We start from the raw sequence: 26,620 nt of genomic DNA, 5'->3' as shown, positions 1-26,620 counted from the left end.
CAGATTGTGAGAGAGCCGGAGGGAGATGTTATTAACATGAGCCGGGAATGAGCTCCATTGGAGCTTCATAAAGGGACAATGTCCCAGCTTGAAACCTTCTCTGCCCTTTCTCCCACAGCCCCAGTACCTTTGGTCAAACTGGGAGAAAAGGGAATTGGGGAAATGACCAATTGATGTTGGTTTCTGGGAATTTTTGGAAAACATCGCATGTGCAATGCCTCATCGCATGCTCCCCCAATGCTGATTGTTCCTGACCAGAGGTGCGCATGCGTGAGGCCCTTTCCCAGCGCTGCCATTGAGAAGCATTTACTCAGTGAGTGTAAGATTCGTTTGAAACAGACCGCAATGGAGAGATCAGCGCCCAGGGAAGCGAGGGAACAGCAGCACATCGGGATGGGAGCCTGGGACACAGAGGGGGCTCCGAGACCGGGATTGTTTCGGGGTGAGTTCAGGGAGAACCGGGGGCTGTTTGTAGAGGCCGAGCGGAGCAGGAACTGGTCCCGGAACTTGGAGTGAGCGGGCTGGGGAGGAAGAGGGAGGCCTTTCTCGGGCTGTGTGTGGGCCTGCTGAAGGGAACAGAGCGTGAAGAAGCTGCTGTGGGATATTCTTGTGGATTTTAATCCCCTAAACACTGATGAGAATTCATTGTTTGGCTTCTGTTTCACGCTGTTTGTTGCGAATAGACATTGGAATAAAGGACAGTAAGAACAAATGTAGGATAAATATAGCAGGCACCGGATAAACGTCTCCAAGTATGTGAAATCGTGCCCAATATTTGTTTTTCAACAGTTAATGTATTGGGAGCTGGACATTGAACTGTGTAATCATTCCATTTGTGGAGTTGTCAATATGTTGGTGAGTTTATTTTATTTAAGTGAAATGTTTTAGAATTTGGGAAACAGAAAAAGACTGGAAGGAGCTCAGGGTTCGAGTGGAACCAGGATTTGCACTGTTCACCTTGCCCTGTTCAAAAACAAAGAATTATAATGATCCTGACCTGAATAGTGCATTGATCATTTGATGTCTTCCTACTCAGCTGTTAGTGATGTACAAGAGCTCTCTCTTTTGTCTTTCTCCAGGCAAATATTTGATGGATCAATCCAAGAGTGACCAACTGCTTCTCTCACCCAGCAGGTATGTTACCACTGTCAGAGAGAATGTCCTTTCCACAGTCAGAGTGGATTGAGTCAGACACACATTGAACTTCATTTCCAGAAGTACACATTCAATCCAAGAGTTAAACACAACTGACGGTATATAAATCTATATTATTTTGCCCTGTTCTCAGTGTTTACCACCTCAGTGACAGTAAATTACTCAAAGCCAATTATTCATAAGATTAGAAGCAGGTTAGACTGTATGCTTATATTAAATATACATTTATGAGCTGCATTAAATTCATATGTAGATTTGGCATTTTTAAAGTTACAATCGATTAGAACAAACCGATCATGCTGTTACATGTTTATAGCAAATATATGTATGAAGTGTATATTTGAGTGCAGATATAGAAGCAATGTTGGACATTTATGAGTTACTGAGCAGGACAAAATTATTCTTTTGATAAATAGTTGTCCTGTACAAAGACAATAATCAAGCAATGTAAATTTCAAATGAACCTCTTGGTCAAACCTTATCTACAGAGGATGCTTAATGCTCATTCACATATGTACATGCACATCTGTGTCTATCTCTGTCTCTCTCATTCTCACACTCAGCCTAGTGTTGATGAAAACACACTTTCTGCACGCTCCCATTCTGGTTGAGGGCCTCAGTAATGCAGAAGCATTTCGCTACTTTTTTAATGTATGAAACACTGATTGGTAAGACCTTAAAACTATGTCATAAAGTGTATCAGAACTGGAATCACACAGAGACATATAGACAATGTTGGTGTCATCTCAACCAGTACCACTCTTCAAAGTGATACAGATTGGCAGCACAACAGAAAACTCACTCTCAATCAGCCAGTTAATGGTAAAAGGGGAAAAAAAAATGCAATTTAGGCCCACAACTACTTCCAGATATGGACAGTCATAAATTGACTGTCCACCTTATTAAGCACTTCAGAAGATGTTCATATTAGATGTTACATTATTGCAGTGCCCAGCAGTAACTGCCAAAGACTACTGCACACACAAAGTGTAAAAAAGAAAGCTGAGATGAATACACTAAAATTCAGATTCTTGACAAAGATAAGTATTGAACCAACATTAATGCCTCAACCACACAGGTTTATCAAATATTGAATGGGTTTATCCTACACCCTGCTGAAAAAACACAACTGAACATAGAGAATGGCATCCATATACTCAACTTGTCACTGTTACACACAGAGCAAAACTGGCACCCGAGGTATTCAAAGGCTAATAACTGCAGAACTAATCTCAAATTGGCATTTACACTGAGACACTGGCAGTGAGTGATTAGAATCCCAACAGTTAGTGGAAACCAGTATGGAGAACAGATAAAGAATAGAATGTCCCAGTGCAACACAACAGGCTGAATGGCTGTACCAATTCTGTGATTGAGTCATAAATCACAAAATGTATAAGAGATGAAGGCCCAATCTCAACACCCTAAACACTATTATCTCAGTCTGGATTGAATCTCAGTCACATTTTTTTTTCTAATCCATTCATGGGATGGGGGCATCACTGACTCGGCCAGCATTTCTTGCCTATCCCTAACTATCCATGCAGCCACATTGATGTGGGTCTGGAGTCAAGGGAAGGGAAGGATGGCAGTTTCTTTCATTCAAGGACATTACTGAACCAGATGAGTTTTTCTGGCAATCAACAATAGATTCATGGACGTCATTAGACTCTTAGAATATAATTGGCTGCCAGAGAATTGAGCAACTTTGATATATAAAGAGTTGAACATGACTGGAACTCATTGAGAACTTCACTCTCAGAGTCACACAGCAGAAACTGGCATGTATAGATCAATTCCTAAATTCTTACATGGACACAGCAGAAATTGACATGTGTACATCAAGTCCTAAACTCTCATATGAACACAACCGAAACTGACAGAAATCGATTGATATCTGCTCTCATAATATTCACACTGCGGGAACTAAAAGGGAGAGAACAATAATCACGCACACACACATATGTCAGGTACAGGTTGATAACTAGGCTAACACATTTGCATAACAAAACCTGACAGGTGCAGTATGATAAATGAATTTGCACATTTATAAACAAGAAGCTGATAGATACATATTAATGACTGCACTCTCAGAAGCACAGAGCAGAATCTGACAGGGACAGGTTGGTAAATAACTCTCGTATGTAGTTGGCAGTAAATTTCAGAGAAAAATTGATAACTACACTCTCATATTCATAAAGCAAAAACTGACAGAAATAGATTGATTATGCTCCCAATTTCAAATCACATAAATTGACGTTTACACTTTGAAAATGCCACTCACATATTCACAGAAAAGAAACTGACAGGCAGAGACTGGTAACAAATTAGTGGAAAATTCACAGGTCTGGCAGTGTTTCAGGTCTAATATCCGGTCCTCAGAACTGATGGTGGCAAGGAAAATGCACACAATGTGGTCTCCTCTATGTTGGGGAAACTGAGAGTAGATTGGGTGTCCACAGTGCAGAGCACGTACATTCTGTCCAGACAAAAAGACCCTGAGCTTCCAGTTGCCTGTCATTTCAACACACCACCATGTTCCCTGGCCAACATCTCTGTCTCAGGCTTGCTGCAGTGCTCAGTGCAAGCTAGAAGAACAGCACCTCACTTTCTACTTGGGATGTCGACAGCCTTCTCGACACAATATTGAGTTCAATAACTACGGAGCTTGAGCTCTCCCATGTCATTACCCAAAAACCCACATATCCGGCCTTGTTAACATTTAGTCTGCTATTATACGCTACCAATTGTTAGCTTCTAACAGGCCCTATTAATAAGCTTTTCACCCACTTAGTCTGACAGATTAGATTACTTGTAGTGTGGAAACAGGCCCTTTGGCCCAACAAGTCCACATCGACCCTCCGAAGAGCAACCCATCCAGGCCCATTCCTCTACATTTACCCTTTCACCTAACACTACGGGCAATTTAGCATGGCCAATTCACCTAACTTGCACATTTTTGGACTATCGGGGGAAACCGGAGCACCCAGGAGAAACTGGAGCACCCGGAGGAAACCCACGCAGACACAGGGAGAATGTGCAAACTCCACACAGGCAATTGTTGAGGTGGGAATTGAACCCGGGTCCCCGATGCTGTGAGGCAGTAGTGCTCACCACTGTGCCACCATGTCACCCCACTCCTCTGTCTGTCCAACTGTTCTTCTCTTTCTTTGGACTCCATCTCCATCTATCTTTTACTCGTCACCCTTCCACCCAGCCTATCTTCTGTATAAAAACTAATATTTTCCTACCTACCACCAGAAAATACAGAAGTTTGAATGCATCACCCAACAAACTCAAGAACAGCTTCTTTGCTATCTTCAGACTTTTGAATGGAAATCTGCAGTACCCACTTTCGCCTCAAATTTTAAGGTGAAGGTGGGTACTGCAGATGCTGGAGGTTAGTATCCAGATTAGAGTGGTGCTGGAAAAGCATAGCAGGTCAGCCAGCATCTGGGCAGCAGGAAAATTGACGTTTCGGACATTCCTGATGAAAGGCTTTTGCCCGAAACGTCAATTTTCCTGCTCCTCAGATGCTGGCTGACCTGCTGTTCTTTTCCAACACCACTCTAATCTTGCTCAAATTTTAGTGTTAATGTCTCTCTCTCTTTGCAGCTTTCAAACTGTATTGCAGATTCTGTTCTATTACCCTGATACATTTTGTATGATATTATCTGCCTGTAAAGCACACAAAGCAATACTTTCCATTGTATCTCAGTGCATGTTACAATAATAAATCAAATCAAGTCAAATCTACACTCTCAGAGAGCAGAATCTGAGCAGTACAGGTTGATAACTACAGTCACACAAACTGACAGGAAAAGCTGAATAAATACACTCAAACACTGGAATTACAGAGCCTGACAGGGAAAGATTGATAATTAAACTCTCACATTCACAAAGCAGAAACTGATAGCGACAGGAGAAAACTCAGCTCACACAATCGCATAGTAGAAACTGGAAGGATTGGCAATTACACAAACATATTCACCAAGCAGAAACTGACAGCTACAGATTGACAACTATATTTATGTATTTACACAGCAGAGTCTGAAAGATACAGATTGACAGTTACACTTACTTTGACAAAGAAGAAAATGACCAGTAGAGAATGATAACTGTACTCCCACATTCACATCGCTGAAACTGACAGCTACAGTTTGATTAATACACTCACATTCACAGAGCAGAAGCTGATGGGTACTGCTCAATAACTGTATTCACATATTGACAGGAAAGAAACTGACAGGACCCATTAGTATCTACACTGACATATTGACATAGTAGGAACAGGTTGACAATGACACTCTGGTGTCAAATAGCAAAACCTGACCGGGACATTTTGATAATTACACTCATATGTTGATATCGCTTAAACCAACAGGTAGAGATGAATATCTGCATTTTCACAGATTAACCTGATTGGTTCAAATTGATGACTGCATTTAATATTCATACAGCAGAGACTGACACGTTCTCACAGCTGAAACTTACACGTTTAGGTTGATAACTACATTCTCAGACACACAGGAGAAACTATTAGGGACAGATTGATAAAGCAAACACACACGTTCGCAGGACAGAAACTGACAGGTACATATAGATAACAAAACTCACATATCCACATCAGACAAACACATAGGGACTGATCGTATTTATTTAAAATGTATGAAATTTATTTATGAAACAGTCCCTGGCAGTTTCCTCTATGTTTATACACAAGTTCAGTTACCAATCTGCACTTGTCGGTTTATGCTATGTGAATGTATGAGTGTAGTTATCAGTCTGTTCCTATTTGTCTCTGTGTTGAGAAAATGTAAATATATTTACAAGAGAGTGACAGGGACAGATTGACAACTGTATTCACTCGCATTTTTGCACAGATTATACGGATTGATAATTACACTCAGATATTCACATAGCAGTATTTAACAGGTTCACCTTGGTAATTGTCTTCACACATTCACTGAGCAGGAACTGACTGTTATGGATAGATAAGGAAACTTTCATACCCAGACACGCACTTGCATCAGATTATCCCATTTGTAGAGGAGTTGGTTAGTATCTGGTTCTCAGCGAATTGGTACAGATTTTTTGATACAGTCACCAAAGAGCAGCTAAGGCCAAAAATAGAATCAACCCTGTGGTCCTGTTGAAATTGCTTACTTGAAGGAAGAACAGAAATGATTATTAAATTATTCTATTGACTTAATGTTGATTGACCGACAAAGTCTCTTCTGTCTCCTTCCAGACAATTACTTGAAGGATCAAGACAGTGTAATATGTTCTCGGTACAAAGCCAAGTGTGATTAGCTCCTTCTTACAAACAGCAGGTATGTTACTGCAGTCAGACTGAAGAACATCCTTTCCACAGTTACAGAGCAGATTGAATTAGACACACATTGACTCAATTTCCAGAGAGAAATTTTCAAATCAAGAGTCAACTCCCTCAGAGGAATTAATTTTTTTACTCTTTCCATTCTTTACGTACATCACTCCATTTGCCAATAATTGTTATAAATGACAGAGTTATTTAACCCATAGAGTTATAGAGATGTAGAGCACAGAAACAGACCATTCGGTCTGACCCACCTATGCCAACCATATATTCAAAACTAATCACGCCCTGTTAGCCAACATTAGTGCCGTTTGCCAGCAGTTGGCCCATATATTAGAATTATTCCAGCTTCCACCACTTCATCTAGCAACTCATTCCACACACACACACAGACACACACCACGTTCTGCATGAAAAGGTTGCCCCTAAGGTCCCTTTTAAAACTTTCCCCTCTCACCTGAAACCTGTGCCCTCTAGCTCTGGACTCCCCCACCTCAGGGAAAATGCCTTGTTTATTTAGCCTAGCCACGATCCTCCTGATTTTATAAAGGTCAGAATTTTATAAAGGTAATGAAATACTATAAGGTCACCTCTCAGCCTCTAACACTCCAGGGAAAACACCCCCAGCCTCTTGTCTGTCCCTTTTGCTCAAACACTCCAACCCTGGAAACAATCTTGTAAACCTTTTCTGAATATTTTATGTTTCACAACATCCTTCCAATGGGAAGGAGACCAGAATTGCACACAATATTCCAAAAGCGGTTGAACTAATTACCTGTACAGCTGCAACATGACATCTGAACTCTGAAACTGTATGCTCGGACCAATAAAGAACAGCATACTAAATGTCTTCTTCATTATCCTATCGACCAGTGAATCCATTTTCAAGGAACTATGAACCTGCACTCTATGGTCTCTTTGTTTATTAATACTCCCCAGGACCTTACCATTAAATATATAACTCCTGCCTCGATTTGCCTTTCCAAAGTGCAGCACCTAGCATTTATCTGAGTTAAACTCCACCTGCCACTGCTCAGCCCATTGGCCCATCTGATTATGATCCTTTTGTGCTCGGTGGGAACCTTCTTGGCTATCCACTACACCGCCAACTTTGGTGTCATCTGCAAACCTTTTATGTTCACATTCAAATCATTTATATAAATGACGAAAAGCAGTGAACCCAGCATCGATCCTTGTGGCTCATGACTGATCACAGGTCTCCAGTCTGAAAGGTAACCCTCTGCCTTCCCCGTTCAAGTCAATTCTGTGTCCATTTTGCTAGTTCTCTGCAATTTTCATGTGATCTAACCTTGCTAACCAGTCTACAATGTGGAAACCTGTCAAACGTCTTACTGAAGTCCTTATAGATCACGTCCACTGCTCTACCCTCATCAATCATAGAGTTAAAGAGAAGTACAGCACGGAAACAGACCCTTCGGTCCAATTCGTCCATGCAGACCGGATAAACCAACCCAATCTAGTTCCATCTGCCAGCACCCGGCCCATATCCCTCCAAACCCTTCCTATTCATATATGCGTTCTGGTGCTTTTTAAAAGTTGCAATAGTACCAGCATCCACGACATCTTCTGTCAGTTCATTCCATTTACATACCACCCTCTGCATGAAAAGCTTGCCACTTAGGTCTTTTTATTTCTTTTCCATCTCACCGTAAACCTATGCCCTCTAGTTCTGGATTCCCCCACTCCAGAGAACATACCTTGTCTATTTATCCTATCCATGCCCCTCATGATTTTATAAACCTCGATAAGTTCACCCCTCAGCCTCTGATGCTGCAGGGAAAACAGCCCCAGCCTATTCAACCTTTCCTTCTAGCTCAAATTCTCCAACCCTGGCAACATCCTTGTAAATCTTTTCTGAATTCTTTCAAGTTTTACAGCATCCTTCTGATAGGAAGAAGACCAGAACTGTACGCAATATTCCAACAGTGGCCTAACCAATGTCCAGTATGGCCTCAACATACACTCAATATTCTGATCAATAAAGGAAAGCATACCAAACGCCTTCTTCACTATCTTATCTACCTGCGACTCTACTTTGAAGGAACTATGCACCTGCACTCCAAGGTCTCTTTGTTCAGCAAAACTCCCTCACACCTAAGCGTATAAGTCCTGCTGAGATGTGCTTTCCCAAAATGCAGCACCCCGCATTTATCCGAATTAAGCTCCATCTGTCACTCCTCATCCCATTGGCCCATCTGATTAAAATCCCATTGTAATCTGAGGTAACCTCCTTCGTTGTCCACTACACTTCCAATTTTGGTGTCATCTGCACACTTACTTACTAAACCTCCTATGCTCACATCCAAATCATTTATACTAATGACAAAAAGTAGTGGATACAGCACCGATTCTTGTGGCAGTCCAATGCTCACAGTCCTCTAGTCTTAAAAACAACCCTCCACTACCACCCTCTGTCTTCTACCTTCGAGCCAGTTCTGTCTCCAAATGGCTAGTTCTCCCTGTATTCCATGAGATCTAACTTTGCTAACCAGTCTCCCATGGGGAAATCCTCTTCGTTACTTCTTCAAAAAACTCAATCAAGGTTGTGTATAATGGTTTCCCATGCACAAAACCATATTCACTGTCCCGAATCAGACCTATGTCGAAATATGTGTAAGATCCATCTCTCAAGATTCCCCCCAATATCTTGCCCAACACTAATGGCAGGCTCACCAGCCTATAGTCACCTGGCTTTTCCTTATCACCTTTCTTAAATAGTAGCACCACGTTAGCCAACCTCTAGTCTTTCGGCACCTCACCTGTGACTATCGATGATGCAAATAGCTCGACAAGGGATATGCCAAGCACTTCTGTAATCTTCCACAGAGTTCTACAGTATGCCTGATCAGATCCTGGGGAATTATCCACCTTTATGAGTTTCAAGACATCCAGTAATACTACTTTTGTAATATGGACACTTTAAGATTTCACCATCTATTTCCCCCCATTGTATATCTTCCGCGTCCTTCTCCACAGTAAACACTGATGCAAAATACTCATTTGGTATCTTCCCCCATTTTCTGCGCCTCCACACAAAGGCCACCTTGCTGATGTTTGAGGGGCCCTAATCTCTCCCTAGTTACCCTTTTGTCCTTAATATATTTATAAAATCCCTTGGGAATCTCCTTAAAACTATTTGCCAAAACTATCTCATGTCCCCTGTTTGGCCTCCTGATTTCCCTCTTAAGTATACTCCTACTGTATTTTCCTCTTCTAAGGATTCACTCGATCTCTGCTGTCTATACCTGAAAAACGTTTCCTTCTTTCTCTTAACTAAAACCTCAATTTCTCCATTATCCAACATTCCCTACACTTCCAGACTTGCCGTTCACCCTAACAGGAGCCGACTGTCTCTGGACTCTTGTTATCTCATTTTTTAAGGTTTCCTATTTTCCAGCCATCACTTTACCTGCGAGCATCTGCTGCCAATCAGCTTTTGAAAGTTCTTGTCTAATATTGTCAAGCCCATTGATGTTTTACATCATTTTTCAAGGGATTTAGACTGAATTCTCATCTGAAATAGTTGCCTGGGAAAGGCGTTAAATCTACTTTTAATATGACATTTTTAAAGCTTAAATCAAGATGGAAAAGAAAATCAGACCGTAACATCATTTCAAAAGCCATATATAACATAGGTGTTAAATCCAGAGATAGAAGGAAACCAGATAAAAGTCATCAATTTACAGGATGAAACAGTGTTATTAAGTTTATTAGTGACTGGGCAGGACAGAGTTACACCTTTAATGAATTTTTGTCACATACAAAGATATGGCAATTAAATAATGTGAATTCCAAACACCCATTGTGTGCCAAAGCCTAACAAATAAAACTGAACATGCTAGGGGCTGGAAACAAATGTAGAAATTGCTGGAAACATTCAGCACGTCTGGCAGCATCCGTTGATAGAAAGTAGAGTTAACGTATTGGGGCCAGTGACTATTATTCAGAACTGAGTTTCTCAAGGAATTTCTAATGTTGTTCCTGACAGTGGAATTTAATTACTGTACACGCACACAGCAACTGACTGATTCAGAATTAGTTCAAAATACAAACATTATAACTGCAGAGCAGGACTAACAGTTATGGAGTTCCATATACACTGCAGGCAACAGGAAATTATCCAATCGAGATGAACATCACTCTCATATGGAGTCATTGTGGTCTGCAGCAGTCAGAGACATCCAGCTAATAACTCTACTCCCATTCAGACAGCATTCCATTTCCATCAATATATCATGGTGGCAAAGAAGCTGCCATCCCCACCTTTAACACATCATTCTCCATTTCTCCAACTTGCAGGAACAGTTTTTTTTTATATGACTCTACCTTCATCAAAAAGGCTTCTTGTGCCATTGTTTCAAATTAACTTTCATTTTCTACAAGTAGCCCTGCATTCCTATGAAGTCTGATATTAAATACAAGAAAACTCAATACCATTTTCTCAAATAATCAATGCGATCACGTAATCGTAATTTGAAACGATGGAGTAGGAAAGATTTAGTGAGATAATAGAATATAAAACATGACAGCACAGTACACTATTCCATTTTCATCCATATGTTTATCCAATGACCATTTAAATATCCGTAAAGTTAGCGAGTTCACTACAGTTGGAAGCAGAACATACCATGCCTCTACTACTCTCTGAGTAAAGAATCTACTCTGACATTTGTCTTATATTTATCATCCCTGCTTGATCCATGTGTCTGAAACGGCCACAACATTAAAGTCCCAGGTACCAACCCATTCTGCAAGTTCACCCAACTTATCCTGGATGCTCTTGGCATTGAAGTAGACACACTTCAAACCACCTTCCTCTTTGCCGGTGCACTCTTGTGACACTGAAACCATATTTCTGACCTCACTACTCTCAACCTCTGGACACAGAAATTACAATTTAGGTTCCCATTCCCCTACTGAATTTGTTTAAACCCTCCCAAAGAGCATTAGCAAACTTCTCCCAGGATATTGGTACCCCTCTGCTTCAGGTGTAGACCATCATGTTTGTAGAAGTCCCACCTACCCCAGAGTGAGTCACAATTAACCAGATATCCAAAACTCTCCCTCCCACTCCGTCCCTTTCTTCACATGTTCATCTCCTCTGTCTCCCTATTCTTCACCTCGCTAGCATGTAGCACAGGCAACAAACCAGAGATAATAACTGTTTGTTGTAGCTCCAAGCTTCCATTCTAGCTCCCTGACTTTCTGCCTTGAATCCGCATCCCATGTCCTACCTATGTTGTTAGTGTCTATGTGGACCATGACTTGGGGCAGCTCCCCCTCCTCTTCAAGGATCCTAAAAACAGGATCTGAGACATCATGAACCCTGGCATCTGGGAGGCAACACTCCAACTGTGAATCTCTTTCTTTCCCACAGAACATCCTATCTGTCCCTTTAACCATGGAGAACCCAATAACTAATGCGATGTTCCTCTCCCCGCTTCACATCTGAGCACCAGGGACAGATTCTGTGCCAGAGACCTGTACCCTGTGGCTTACCACTGGTAAATGTACCCCCACTCCAGAGCTGCTCATTTTATCTTTTTGCCAGAATAATTCAATTTAGTTTGGATACATGTGAGATGTTAGATTTTGATGAGACAAACCAGGAGTGGACCTTTACGCTTGATGGTGGGGTCTTGGGGATTGTTTCTGAACAAAGAGACAGAGGGTTGCAGGTGCATATTTCCTTGAAAGTAGAGTCACAGGTAGACAGGGTGGTGAAGAAGGCATTGGGCATGCTTGTTTTCATTGGTCAGAACATTGAGTGCAGGAGTTGGGATGTCATGTGGTGGCTGTACAAGATGTCAGTGATGCCACTTTTCAAGATGATGTACAATGCTCATCACCCTTCTCCAGGAAGAATGTTGTTAAACTTGAGATGGTGCAGAAAACATTTACAAAGATTTTATAGTTATAGCATCACAAAGCAGAAAAACAGATCCTTCAGTCCACTATGTCCATGATGTCCAACAAACACCAAACTGCATTCATGCCATTTACGGTGCTTGGCCCATAGCCAACTATGCCCTGGTTTCTTAAGGAGAAAGTGAGGACTGCAGATGCTGGAGATCAGAGCTGAAAATGTGTTGCTGGAAAGGCGCAGCAGATCAGGCAGCATCCAAGGAGCAGGAGAAGGGAGGAAGGGCTCATGCCTGAAGAAGGGCGGCACGGTGGCACAGTGGTTAGCACTGCTGCCTCACAGCGCCTGTAGACCCGGGTTCAATTCCCGACTCAGGCGACTGACTGTGTGGAGTTTGCACGTTCTCCCCGTGTCTGCGTGGGTTTCCTCCGGGTGCTCCGGTTTCCTCCCACAGTCACAAAGATGTGCAGGTCAGGTGAATTGGCCAAGCTAAATTGCCCATAGTGTTAGGTAAGGGGTAAAATGTAGGGGTATGGGTGGGTTGCGCTTCGGCGGGTCGGTGTGGACTTGTTGGGCCGAAGGGCCTGTTTCCACACTGTAAGTCTAATCAAACCAAGAGTGAGATGGTGCCAATACACAACGGGTACAGAATAACTTGCAACATACAGAAATACTGTCAGGTTAGCAGGTCTATAGGCAAAAATAGAAAAGTCATGACCTCAAAGATGTCACAGTAGGGAGAACTAGCATTTCATTAAACAAGTTATCCAGGACAGTGTGAGAGTGAAGTACGTCAGTCCCAGTTTACAAGTGAACTTCCTATAGCTTTTAAATGCCTGGTATCAACTTAGTCAAAGAAAAATCTACTTGTTTATTAGAAAATACTGAAACAATTGCATGTTCACAATGTATTCCACTTAAGTAGGGAAAGAAGAAAATAAAAATTCCAACTAATTATTCATCCAATTATCTCGCCATGGCTTAAACTTGCTGTCTGACTCTCTGACTGTATGTAATTCATGTATCAATTCTTTTTATCCAGACTGGAGGAATTAAATAGCAGCCAAGCATCAAATTGAAACAAATATTGCAATTTAATTTGTTTCCACAAAAGAAAGTAGAACAAATTTCAGACAAAATGACAGAATAAATACTTTGTTTTCAAGTTTCCATTGTCGAGGAAGATCTGCCTACCGAGTCAATATGGGTGGAAATTAGGAACAGCAAGGAAGCAGTCACCTCATTAGGTGTTTACTACAGGCCCTACAATAGCAGCAGGGAGATTGAAGAAAGCATAGGTTGGCAGATTTTGGAAAAGTGTGGACAAGGTAGGGTTGTTGGAATGGGTGATTTTAACTTTCCCAATATTGATTGGAACCTCCTTCAAGCAGAAGATTTGAATGGAGTTGTTTTTGTATGGTGTGTTCAGGAGGGTTTCCTTACTCAGTACATTGACAGGCCGAAGAGGGGAGAGGCCATTCTAGACTTGGTGCTCGGAAACGAGCCGGGGCAGGTATCAGATCTTGTGGTGGGAGAGCATTTTGGTGATAGTGACCACAACTGCCTTATATTCTACATAGCTATGGAGAAGGAGAGGATTAGGCAAAATAGGAGGATATTTAATTGGGAAGAGGAAATTATGATGCGATTAGACATGAGTTAGGAAACATGGACTGGGAGCAATTGTTCCATGGTAAAGGCCCTATAGACATGTGGAGACTGTTTAAGGAATAGTTGTTGCATGTGATGAATAAATTTGTCCCTCTGAGACAGGCAAGAAGGGGTAAGATAAAGGAACCTTGGATGACAAGAGTAGTGGAGCTTCTCGTCAAAAGGAAGAGAACTTACATAAGGTGGAGGAAGCCGGGGTTAAGCTCAGCTCTCAAGGATTACAGGCAAGCGAGGAAGGAGCTCAAAAATAGTCGGAGGAGAGCCAGGAGGGTGCACGAGAACGGCTTGGCAGAACAGATTAGGGAGAACACAAAGGCATTTTACACGTATGTGAGGAATAAGAGAATGGTCAAAGAAAGAGTAGGGCCGATCAGGGATAGCATTGGGAAATTGTGTGTGGAGTCTGAGGAGGTAGGGGAAGCCCTAAATGAGTTTTTTGCTTCTGTCTTTACGAAAGAAACAAACTTTGTCTTGAATAAAACCTTTGAAGAGCAGGTGTGCGTGCTGGACTGGATAGAGATAGAGGAAGCTGATGTGCTGAAAATTTTATCAAACATTAAAATTGACAAGACGCCAGGCCTGGACCAGATTTGTCCTCGCCTGCGTTGGGAAACGAGAAATGCAATTGCTTCGCCACTTTGAATCCTCACTCTCCACTGGAGTCATACCTGAGGACTGGAGAGAGCCAAATGTATTTCCTCTCTTCAAGAAAGTAAATAGGGAAATCCCCAGCAATTACAGACCAGTAAGTCTAACGTCTGTCGTCTGCAAGATGTTAGAAAGGATTCTGAAGGATACGATTTATGACCATCTGGAAGAGCATGGCTTGATTAAATGCGGTCAACACGGCTTTGTGAGGGTCAGGTCATGCCTCACAAACCTTACTGAGTTCTTTGAAGATGTGACTAGAAAAGTTGATGAAAGTTGAGCTGTGGATGTGGTATATGTGGACTTCAGCAAGGCATTTGATAAGCTTCCCCATGGTAGGCTCATTCAGAAGGTCAGGAGGAATGGGATACAGGGGAACTTAGCTGTCTCGATACAGAATTGGCTGGCCAACAGAAGATAGCAAGTGGTAGTAGAATGAAAATATTCTGCCTGGAAGTCAGTGGTGAGTGGTGTTCCACAGGGCTCTGTCCTTGGGCCTCTACTGTTTGTAATTTTTATTAATGACTTGGATGAGGGGATTGAAGGAAGGGTCAACAAGTTTGCAGATGACACAAAGGTTGGAGGTGTCGTTGACAGTATAGAGGGCTGTTGTAGGCTGCAGTGGAACATTGACAGGATGCAGAGATAGGCTGAGAGGTGGCAGATGGAGTTCAACCTGGATAAATGCAAGGTGATGCATTTTGGAAGGTCGAATTTGAAAGCTGAGTACAGGATTAAGGATAGGATTCTTGGCAGTGTGGAGAACAGAGGTGTGCAGGTACATAGATTCCCTTAAAATGGCCACCCAAGTGGACAGAGTTGTTAAGAAAGCATATGGTGTTTTGGCTTTCATTAACATTTTGGCTTTCATTGAGTGTAAGAGTCGTGAGATCTTGTTGCAACTCTATAAAACTTTGGTTAGACTGCATTTGGAATACTGCGATCAGTTCTGGTCGCCCTATTATAGGAAAGATGTGGATGCTTTGGAGAGGGTTCAGAGGAGGTTTACCAGGATGCTACCTGGACTGGAGGGCTTATCTTATGAAGAGAGGTTGACTAAACTCGGACTTTTTTCATTGTTGAAAAGGAGGAGGAGAGAGGACCTAATTGAGATATACAAGATAACGAGAGGCATAGATAGAGTTGATAGCCAGAGACTATTTCCCAGGGCAGAAGTGACTAACACAAAGGGTCATAGTTTTAAGCTGGTGGGAGGAAAATATAGAGGGGATGTCAGAGGCGGGTTCTTTACAAAGAGAGTTGTGAGAGCATGGAATGCGCTGCCAGCAACAGTTGTGGAAGCAAGTTCATTGGGGACATTTAAGAGACTGCTGGACATGCATATGGTCACAGAAGTTTGAGGGTGCATACATGAGGATCAATGGTCGGCATAACGTCATCAGCTGAAGCGCCTATTCTGTGCTGTACTGTTCCATGTTCTAAGTAGTCCAAAGGAAAATCAAACATTGACATGAAAAGGTACACATTCAGATAGATACCCAGAGATTATTGGCCACAGAATGAAGAAACTCTCATACTGGTCTTATTATACATGTGAACAATAAGTTCAAAGTACACATTCAGACCAGAGACTGACCAATCCAGAAAATAACTTACAATCATAAACAGTACCTTTGAATAAAAGTTGTGGAGATTATCCTACCTGCTTTAGAATGCCAGAGACTGACAATGGCACAGTCTCACTTTAATTTACAGTACAGAGTTCCTCCAGTACAGGTAGAGGTCATTTGGCCCACAGGCCTGCAACAACTTGCCAAAGCACATCGCACCCAGATATAGACCCCTACCCCCATAACCACATCTTTAACATAGTTAACCCACCTGGTCTGAACATTGATGAATATTACAGGGCAATTTACCATGGATAATCCAGCTATACTACTTGTTTGGACTGTGGAAGGATTCTGGAATACCCAGAGGAAACTGTTATGAAGACGTGAGTATGACTACCTTTATGCCAGTTGAACTTCTGGACAGCACCAAGCGTTCTGAAAAAAAAAACTTTGGTCAAACAACACAAGTAGCTGCTTGCCTGGAGACAAAAACAAAATTGGATTCAACCAATCAGTTTAAATTATATCCTGAAAATACCAAGTTCCAATCCAGTTTGAATTGAGTACTTTGATAATCTTATAAGCCAATGACACACTCCGATGCCCTGGAGGTATGAGACTAGAAAAAACTGAAACGTTGGGAGGAGAATGCCAAGCCACCAGCATGTAAATTGGCTGCTTGAAAAATATTCTCTAAAAGGTACCTTTATCGATCAGTGACCTGTGAAGCACAATCCGCAAGAAGAACAAAAGACAGGAATACAGAAAAGAACCGAAAGCTGCCTGGTTTTGAGGTATGAAATTTTGTTTTGTAAATCTTAATCAGGAAGTGTATTGGACTAGTATTATAGAAGATAGGTTAGAGGAAGGAGTTGTAAATAGTTGTTAGTTAATCACTATCTGTTATAGTTTAATAAATAAAGCTGTTAATCCTTAATTAGTTCTTCACCTATTGAATTTTCACAGATTACTGAATGGGATAATTCTTTTCTGTGTGGCCGGTTTTAAATTAGTAAAGAGGTTTGTTGTAACAAAAGGAAAGGGGGTGGGGGAGGAGAGTTCGGGAAGACGATTGCAGGTCAAGAGGACGATGCTGAATCTGGGGGTTGGGACTGAGATAAGATGGGGGGAGGGGAAATGAAGAAGCTGGAGAAATCTACATTAACCCTCATCTCTTTCCACCTATCGTATTCCCAGCACCCCACCCCCCACCCTTTATCTCAGCCCGCTTGGTACACCAGCCTCATTCCTGAAGAAGCGCTTATGCCCGAAACATCGATTCTGCTACTCCTCAGATGCTGCCTGGCCTGCTGTGTTTTTCCAGCACCACATTTTTCGATACTTGTAACAAAACCAATGCAGACATGGGGAGCATATCTGTGTACAGTTTATACAATGAGCCAAGGCTGGAATTCAAACTGGATCCCTCAAACTGGAACTGCTACCCTGACAAGGATGGCAAATGATAAAATCTTTTGCATGTTGAGCAACAGAGATTTGAAGTGGAAAGAGCTCCTGCAGTTTCTGGCAAGTTAAACAGACAAATATTGTAAGTACACTAATTTATTCACAGAGCACACACTGAAAGGTACAGATACTTTCAAATGCAGTCATTCATTCATGTAGTTGAAACTCGTACAGAATGAAAACTGCACATAAATATTCACATTGCAGAAACTGACAGGTATACATTTAAAACAATGTTCTCATTCATGAATAAAACTGACGTACATTTTGATAGCACTCATATTCTCAGAGCTGAGTACACACAGGCAGATAAAAATGTCACAGAATTCTCATCTTTCTTTTTGTCTTCTGCTTTGAGACATTTAAACTGACAAAATCCTGAAATAAATTAATAACTGGACTGTATACTCCGCAATTGCATGACAGAAATGGGAAGCAACATTCACTTTTAGCTTTATCTCTAACTTACTGTGTGTGCTCACAGATCGCATACTGACAGATTCAATTACAAGTCACCGTGACATAACAGGGATGGAGTTTAAAAAAAACATTCATTTCATCTGAAAGTTAGAAATGTTGAGATATTTGCTCTCTCACATGCCATTCATTGACAGAAACTGAGTAAAAACAAGATTAGAAGCAACAAACTGGCAGTTACAAAATGAAATATGGAGTCAGTTGCAAATCATTAAATTGTTAGGATACAATGCAACTATCCATTGACGAGAAACTGACATAAACAGTGTAACATCAGCAATAAAATTATTATTTCCAATTTCTGCAATGTACAAGATATTGCGTCTTACCAAATGCTGCAGTTATAAATACAAACTTACTGTCAAATTGCAGAAGTTAATTGTAAGGATTTGCTGTGGATGGGAGGGAGTCCTACCTGAGACTGTCTAAAGTCGTGTTTGGTCACACTCAAAATTGTAGATACTAAATGAGACACATTCTTAATGACTGACACCTACAGAATAAGAAACAACAGGTTACACTTCAGAAGGTTTGAGTTACAGTCCAGTAACATACTGACATGTAAAGACTGAAATAGAGTAAACAAAAACCTCTCAGAAATGGATAGGCACAAATTGGAGAAACATTTCCAAGTGGCAGGCAAATGGTGTAAAGTGTTACCGCTTCCATCAGTGTTTGATGGATACAGAATTAAACCTGTCCTGAAGTAATACTAATTGACTATTACACAGAGGACCAGAGCCTCAGTGGTGTTGAATTCATGCCAAATGTCTAAGATAGATATAAAGTTAAAGTAAGACCTATATAGTATGCTAACGATTGCTGGTTAACAGGCATTCGTATGAGAAGGAGAATTGCTCTAAATCCCTGCGTGAAAGTTCAATATTCCTCAATAAAAAGTGCAGCAACATGGTTCTGATACACTGTAGTTACTTGCAAAGCAAAGTACAGATCGGTTTCTGGGCCCACAGTTAGCAATCAAGTTCTCAGAAATATATTAATCCCACAGTCAAGACAGACATTTTCAACCCCTGACTCAAGAAAAGTTTTAAATAGGGACTTTTTTTTCATCTCTCTCCAACTCCGTGCAGTTGAGAACGAATTCCATCAACCCCAAACCTAGAAAGCACTCAGTCTTAGAATCTCTACAGTGTAGAATTAGGCACTTCGGCGCAACAAGTCCACACCGACCCTCCGAAGAGTAATCCATCCAGGCCCATTCCCCATTATTCTTCATTTACCCCTAATTAATGCAACTAACCTACATATCCCGGAACATTAAGGGCAGTTAGCATGGCCAATTCAACTCCCTGCACGTCTTTGAATTGTGAGAGGAAAACTGATCACCCGGAGGAAACCCACTCAGACACGGGGACAATGTGCAAAGTCCACACAGAGAGTCGCCCGAAACTGGAATCGAACCAGGGTCCCTGGCGCGGTGAGGCAGTAGTGCTAACCACTGAGAAAAGTGCCAAATTCAGTGTTAGTTCCAGCCCATAGAGAGGACCAGAAACAGATATGCGGAGCTAGAAACACACCCTTCCACTCCCACATCAGCACAACAACGAGCAAAAAGAAACCGAGTCATACCACAGTCACTTTCTGTGTCACAGACACAAAACAAATCTCCCACAGTCAGTCTGACAGGAACAGAACCACCATCCACTTCACATTTCGTTGTAGAATCTGACAGATCCACATTGGGTCCCGCACAAACCAATCACAGAAACTGAGTGTTTGGGAATGACTCCGTGTTAACTACCCAAACAGGAACCAGGATTTTCCCCATCCCTCATTAGCATTGATGACGTCGTCGGTCTATAAAAAGGGAGCTTCGAGCCCGCTTTTCCTTATTCTGTGTCTGAAAGTGAGCGGCGGTATGGCTGATGAGAAGAAAGGGCAGCAAGCCTCCAAGAAGGGTGCGAAGAAAAGTATCAAGAAGGCGCCAGCGAAGGGCGGCAAGAAGAGGAGGCGGTCCAGGAAAGAAAGTTACTCCATCTACATCTACAAAGTGATGAAGCAGGTTCACCCCGACACCGGCATCTCTTCCAAGGCCATGAGCATCATGAACTCGTTCGTCAACGATGTTTTCGAGCGCATCGCGGGGGAGGCTTCCCGCCTGGCCCATTACAACAAGCGCAGCACCATCAGCTCCCGGGAGATCCAGACCGCCGTGCGGCTGCTGCTGCCCGGGGAGCTGGCCAAGCACGCCGTGTCGGAGGGCACAAAGGCGGTGACCAAGTACACCAGCTCCAAGTGAAGGACCGCATTGTACTGAAACAAACATCCACAACTCAAAGGCTCTTATAAGAGCCACCCACAACTTCCCAGAGAGTTGAATCGTCGTTTTAGTTTGCAAATGATTCTTCAGATAATTTTACTCCTAGTGCTATATTTGTTTATATAATAGGTTTGCAAATTAATGAGGTACGGTGGGGGGGATGATTGCATAAACTGCCTCTTCCCTGTCTGTAGAGATTAAAAGTCAGTGAATCATTTTTTCATCTTGTTTGTTTAAAGTTGCTAAAATCCCTGGTGGAATGTTAATACTTATTTTCACACCTTGCAAACAACCACCTAATGAAGGAGCAGCACTCCGAAAGCTAGTGCTTCCAAATTAGCTTGTTGGACTATGACTTGGTGTTATGTGATTTTAAACTTGGCAAACAATACATACTTGTCCACATCTTTCATCTCACGCATTTTCATCTGTTTTTTTTTAAATTTGCAATGCGCGGGTTTAATCCGATTTTTCAGAATGCAAAAGGCAAAGTACCTTCTGCTATCGGTGAGAGGCTTTCAAAGGGAACCAAGAGAACGCCAAAACAGCTGTCGGATTGAACTGTGATGATTTTGCTGAATCTGAGAGCAATAAGGAAGACAGCTTTAAAATATCGTCTAAACACTGTCGCCATTGATACTGAGCTGGATGAATGTTGTGTGCGGCTTTATCAGCATGCCGGGGTGCTATTGAAATGTGAAGTGAGAAGTCAAGTGCGGACTGCAGTGTTTCTTTTCAATTTCTTAAGGTTTAGAAAATTACCCACTCGAGATCAGAAATGGACGGATACAGGTCGGCAAATGAGGGAGAGACGGATCGAGTGAAGTATACAATTTTAAACTAAAAGTAAAAGACACGAGTATTTTATTTTAAAAAAACTTGCTCCGTTTTTTGTACTTCATTTTTCAATATAAAACACACTCCTCTGTTTGTAAATTACCGGAATTTTCAAATTGGAAAGAAAGCGGTTTATGAATTGGCGCCGGTACTTTCCGCCCTCCTCCCCGGGCCCTCTCCGGATTGGGGAATGAGGCCGATATCTGATTGGGAATTGAAGCAACATTAGTAGGGGCTGAACAATGGGACCAATCAGAAACGTTCGCCCCACCATTCCTCCCGAAGGTATAAGAGGCCGCAATATGGGCGGAATGCAGCATTCTCTCTGAAAGTGTTTGTGACAATGTCTGTAAGAGGAAAGATCGCGCCAAGGCGACGTCTCGGTCTGGCTTGCAGTTCTCGGTGGGCCGTGTTCACAGGCTCCTGAGAAAGGGCAACTATGCTGAGCGTGTGGGTGCCGGAGCGCCGGTTTATCTGGCTGCGGTGCTGGAGTATCTGACGGCTGAAATCCTGGAGCTGGCCGGCAACGCGGCCCGGGACAACAAGAAGACCCGCATCATCCCCAGGCACCTGCAGCTGGCCGTGCGCAACGACGAGGAGCTCAACAAGCTGCTGGGAGGGGTGACCATCGCTCAGGACGGGTGCTGCCCAGGAAAAACCGCCGTTGCTGTATCTGCTAAAAAGTGAAGATAGTGTTCTTGAATCTGACAAGACAAAGGCCCTTTCCAGAGCCACTCACAGCATCTGTGAAAGTAGCTACATCTGTGCCGGATTAATTTTACTTTTAATGTGGAGAAGCTTGAACTTTGAACCTGAGATCTGTCAATTACTATCGTCTTGTTATTGAATACTTGTGGTTTGGAGATGCTATATAAAGCTTGGACTGTGGTGTATAAAGTTAAAAATCACGCAACACCAGCTTATAGCCCAACAGGTTAATTTGTATGCACTAGCTTTCGGAGTTTTCATCACATTTGTAAATATAAGATCGTAAGACAATTTTTCTCAAACGTTTACAGTGTGATGTAACTGAATCATATTTAAAAAGGCATGGATTTTTAAAAAATCGATTTACAGAATCTTGGATTCATACAGCTTTTGAGCAAAGTACACACAGACATTCCTACACACACAGGCACTCATGGAGACCCTCTCTCATACGCTCACACATACTATCCCTCACTCAGGCATGCACCTCCTCACAGACGTACGCGTATACTCCTTGACACTTGCACACTCTCACCCCCACCCCTCGGCAAAACACCCACGCACATGGTGAATTTGTACTTGCAAAACGAGAAACCGATCGGGTTTGACTTTGGTTTCACATTCCCTTCAACTGCATCAGGAAGAGCTGAATTCACCCAGTGCAATAAGTACACAGTCGATATAGCAAATACTACTGAGCAGTCCCTGTCCCTCTGTACTTTGTTCACTCGTGTGTTCATAGACAGGCTTTCTTCTCTGCCCCCAGAGAGAGAGCATATTAAATACCCGCGCGTGATATTTTTCAGCTGTAAAAGGAGGGAAGGGAGTAAAGTGAGATTGTATCAACTACACTTCGGTAATCAATAGACAAATCAACGTCTAAGTACCTACGCATTCTCCTCTGTAAAACTTCTTTTCTACATGTTAGTGGGCTTTTCAAATTTGAAAATGAGCCGTTGATCTTTATCCCATCACCATTAGTTAAATGCTGGAATCTATCATAACAGAATCTGCGATCACCGGAGATCTCAGTAGTCGGAACTTGACTGCCGCTGTCTGTGACTTTCTTGTTTAACTGACTCCCCATTAACGCTTTGCTCAGCTCCTGTGCACTTCCTAAAATACGACACCAATGTCCGCAAGTAACAATTGGATGTCATGGCGCCAAATCTTTCCCATTCCCCATTGACAAGCCATATAATTACCGAGACAGAGAGGGAGATTCGCGGGAATTCATAATCCACTACCACAATGTGATGTTAAAATTATATTTTACGATCTGTCATAATAAATTCTGCGAACACGGGAGATCTCATTAGATATGACTTCACTACACATGTCAATATCGCTTATAACTAATTCCGTATTTACTTCCTTGTTTTATAATTACAATATTAATACAACCCATCATTTCCTGCTCTCTCTGGATAGTTTAATGGCTCTGAAAAGAGCCGTTGTGCTTTCCTCTCTGTCTCGGGGTGAATGTGCAGGGCCGGCCAGGCTCCGTTTAGGCGCGCTCCCCGCGGATCCGGCGGGCCAGCTGGATGTCTTTGGGCATGATGGTGACCCGCTTGGCGTGGATGGCGCACAGGTTGGTGTCCTCAAACAGCCCCACCAGGTAAGCCTCGCTGGCCTCCTGCAGGGCCATCACCGCCGAGCTCTGGAAGCGCAGGTCGGTCTTGAAGTCCTGAGCGATCTCTCGCACCAGGCGCTGGAAGGGCAGTTTGCGGATCAGCAGCTCGGTGGATTTCTGGTAGCGGCGGATCTCCCGCAGAGCCACCGTGCCGGGCCTGTAGCGATGAGGCTTCTTCACTCCGCCCGTGGCCGGAGCGCTCTTGCGGGCCGCTTTGGTCGCCAGCTGCTTGCGGGGAGCTTTCCCTCCGGTGGATTTGCGCGCTGTCTGCTTGGTTCGAGCCATTCTCTTCAATTCTCTGTAACAAACACACACAGGCTGCTGCTGTCAATGCTGAGGCTGCTACGATGCTGCCTATTTAAGGGAACGGAGAGCCCGCCCTAGAGCTGGGATTGGATACAGCCCCTGTCCCTCAGCTCACAGAGAAACAGCTCCGGAAGGGACAGAAAAGGCAGGAAAAGAATTGTTGGAGTTTGATTGGATAACGTGAAATGACAGTTGGTCAATTTCAAAATGCCCGCCGAATTCACCCTCTCAAACCCTGAAATCAAATGACATATTAAGATATATTACGCCACCGGTCCGCAACTCAGATACTTTATAGTAATCGATTAAAACCTAGTTAGCTCTAGCGCGGCCAGGAGGCGGGATTATTGCCTGATCTGTCTGTAACAGGCAGGAGGAAAGGCGGGGTTTAAAACAGCCCAGACAAACTGAACAACCGAACGTCTACCCGCCGTGAATCAATCTGAACAACCCCGCCGAATTAAACATCTTGAAATTGTACGATAAAATTACAGAAGCTCACCGAATCTATATATTATTTCAACGAGATTATAATCAGCCGAAACACAACTAAATGGAAGCCTGAACGGTCTGTAAAAGGCACATGAACAGAGCAAGCTATGAAAAAAATCCGCTGTGTCCCAGCCCTAAAACTCATGAAAGTATCGTTTCTGGACGGGTCAATGAAATATAAAACCGCAAGAGTACCGCATCAGTGTCTGGCAAAATGACACGTTAAGAACCATTACACTATCCCCTCCCTATGTGCTACCTTCCCCGTCCTCGGGTCTCCGCTCTCTGTCGGAAGGTTTGAGTGGCTCTGAATAGAGCCTTTGGGTTTCCTGGAAAAAGTGGGTGTTTATCCTCAGCCGTCGAATCCATAGAGAGTGCGGCCCTGGCGTTTCAGAGCGTACACCACATCCATGGCGGTGACCGTCTTGCGCTTGGCGTGCTCAGTGTAGGTGACCGCATCCCGGATCACATTCTCCAGGAAAACCTTCAGCACCCCGCGGGTCTCCTCGTAGATCAAGCCCGAGATGCGCTTGACCCCGCCACGGCGAGCCAGGCGCCGGATGGCTGGTTTCGTGATGCCCTGGATGTTATCACGGAGCACTTTGCGGTGCCGCTTCGCTCCGCCTTTTCCCAGGCCTTTGCCTCTTCCATTAATCACGCTTCTTCACTCCAATCTCTGCCGAATGAGAGACGAGCTGCCTCCCCTTCCTTTTTGACACAGCCCGGCCCGACCTGACTGAGAAAGAGCTGTGGAATAGTGGAGCTGGAAGAGCATAGCAGTTCAGGCAGCATCCGGGGAGCAGTAAAATCGACGTTTCGGGCAAAAGCCCTTCATCAGGGATAAAGGCAGAGAGCCTGAAGGGTGGAGAGATAAGCTAGAGGAGGGTGAGGGTGGGGAGAAAGTAGCATAGAGTAAAATAGGTGAGTGGGGGAGGGGATGAAGGTGATAGGTCAGGGAGGAGAGTGGAGTGGATAGGTGAAAATGAAGATAGGCAGGTAGGACAAGTGATGGGGACAGTGCTGAGCTGGAAGTTTGGAACTGCTGTGAGGTGGGGGAAGGGGAAATGACGAAACTGTTGAAGTCCACATTGATGCCCTGGGGTTGAAGTGTTCCGAGGCGTTCTTCCTCCAGGCGTCTGGTGTGAGGGAGTGGAGATGATGGAGGCCCAGGACCTCCATGTCCTCGGCAGAATGGGAAAGAGAGTTGAAATGTTGGGCCACAGGGCGGTGTGGTTGACTGGTGTGGGTATCCCAGAGATGTTCCCTCAAGCGCTCTGCTAGGAGGTGTCCAGTCTCCCCAATGTAGAGGAGACCGCATCGGGAGCAACGGATAAAATAAATGATATTGGAGGATGTGCAAGTAAAACTTTGATGGATGTGGAAGGCTCCTTTGGGGCCTTGGATAGAGGTGAGGGAGGAGGTGTGGGCGCAGGTTTTGCAATTCCTGCGGTTGCAGGGGAAGATGCCAGGATGGGAGGGTTGGTTGCAGGGGGGCGTGGACCTGACCAGGTAGTCACGGGAGAACGGTCTTTGTGGAAAGGGGTGGGGAGGGAATATATCCCTGGTGGTGGGGTCCGTTTGGAGGTGGTGGAAATGTCGACAGATGATTTGGTTTATGCGAAGGTTGGCAGGGTGGAAGGTGAGCACCAGGGGCGTTCTGTCCTTGTTACAGTTTGAGGGGTGGGGTTTGAAGGTGGAGGTGAGGGATGTGGACGAGATGCATTGGAGGGCATCTTTAACCACGTGGGAAGGCAAATTGCGGTCTCTAAAGAAGGAGGCCATCTGGTGTGTTCTGTTGTGGAACTGGTCCTCCTGGGAGCAGATGCGGCAGAGGCGGAGGAATTGGGAATACGGGATGGCATTTTTGCAAGAGGTAGGGTGGGAAGAGGGCACCTCCAACCAGCTTGTGCATTCTGGTTGTGCAGCTTTCGAGCTTCCATTGTGGTTTCTGTTACCACTCCAGGCGACTGACTGTGTGGAGTTTGCACGTTCTCCCCGTGTCTGCGTGGGTTTCCTCTGGGTGCTCCGGTTTCCTCCCACAGTCGAAAGATGTGCGGGTGAGGTGAATTGGCCATGCTAAATTGCCCGTAGTGTTAGGTAAGGGGTAATGTAGGGGTATGGGTGGGTTTCGCTTCGGCGGGTCGGTGTG

General features: G+C 43.5%; 2 protein-coding genes across 2 annotated transcripts in view; both read left to right on the top strand.

Annotated features, from left to right (window-relative positions):
* LOC132837092 (uncharacterized) overlaps nt 1–26,620 on the top strand; it is a 475,572-nt gene that overhangs the window by 62,029 nt on the left and 386,923 nt on the right. The window lies entirely within an intron of this gene.
* On the top strand, nt 20,076–20,548 carry LOC132837169 (late histone H2B.L4-like). Its single transcript, XM_060856879.1, has one exon. It carries the CDS (start codon nt 20,094–20,096, stop codon nt 20,472–20,474), a length of 381 nt encoding a protein of 126 aa, XP_060712862.1. The 5' UTR covers nt 20,076–20,093; the 3' UTR covers nt 20,475–20,548.

The sequence above is a fragment of the Hemiscyllium ocellatum genome, chromosome 49, assembly GCF_020745735.1.
Source record: "Hemiscyllium ocellatum isolate sHemOce1 chromosome 49, sHemOce1.pat.X.cur, whole genome shotgun sequence".
Classification (NCBI taxonomy): Eukaryota; Metazoa; Chordata; class Chondrichthyes; order Orectolobiformes; family Hemiscylliidae; genus Hemiscyllium; species Hemiscyllium ocellatum.
Note: the sequence above shows the minus strand (reverse complement) of the source record. Positions and strands in the feature narration are given on the sequence as shown.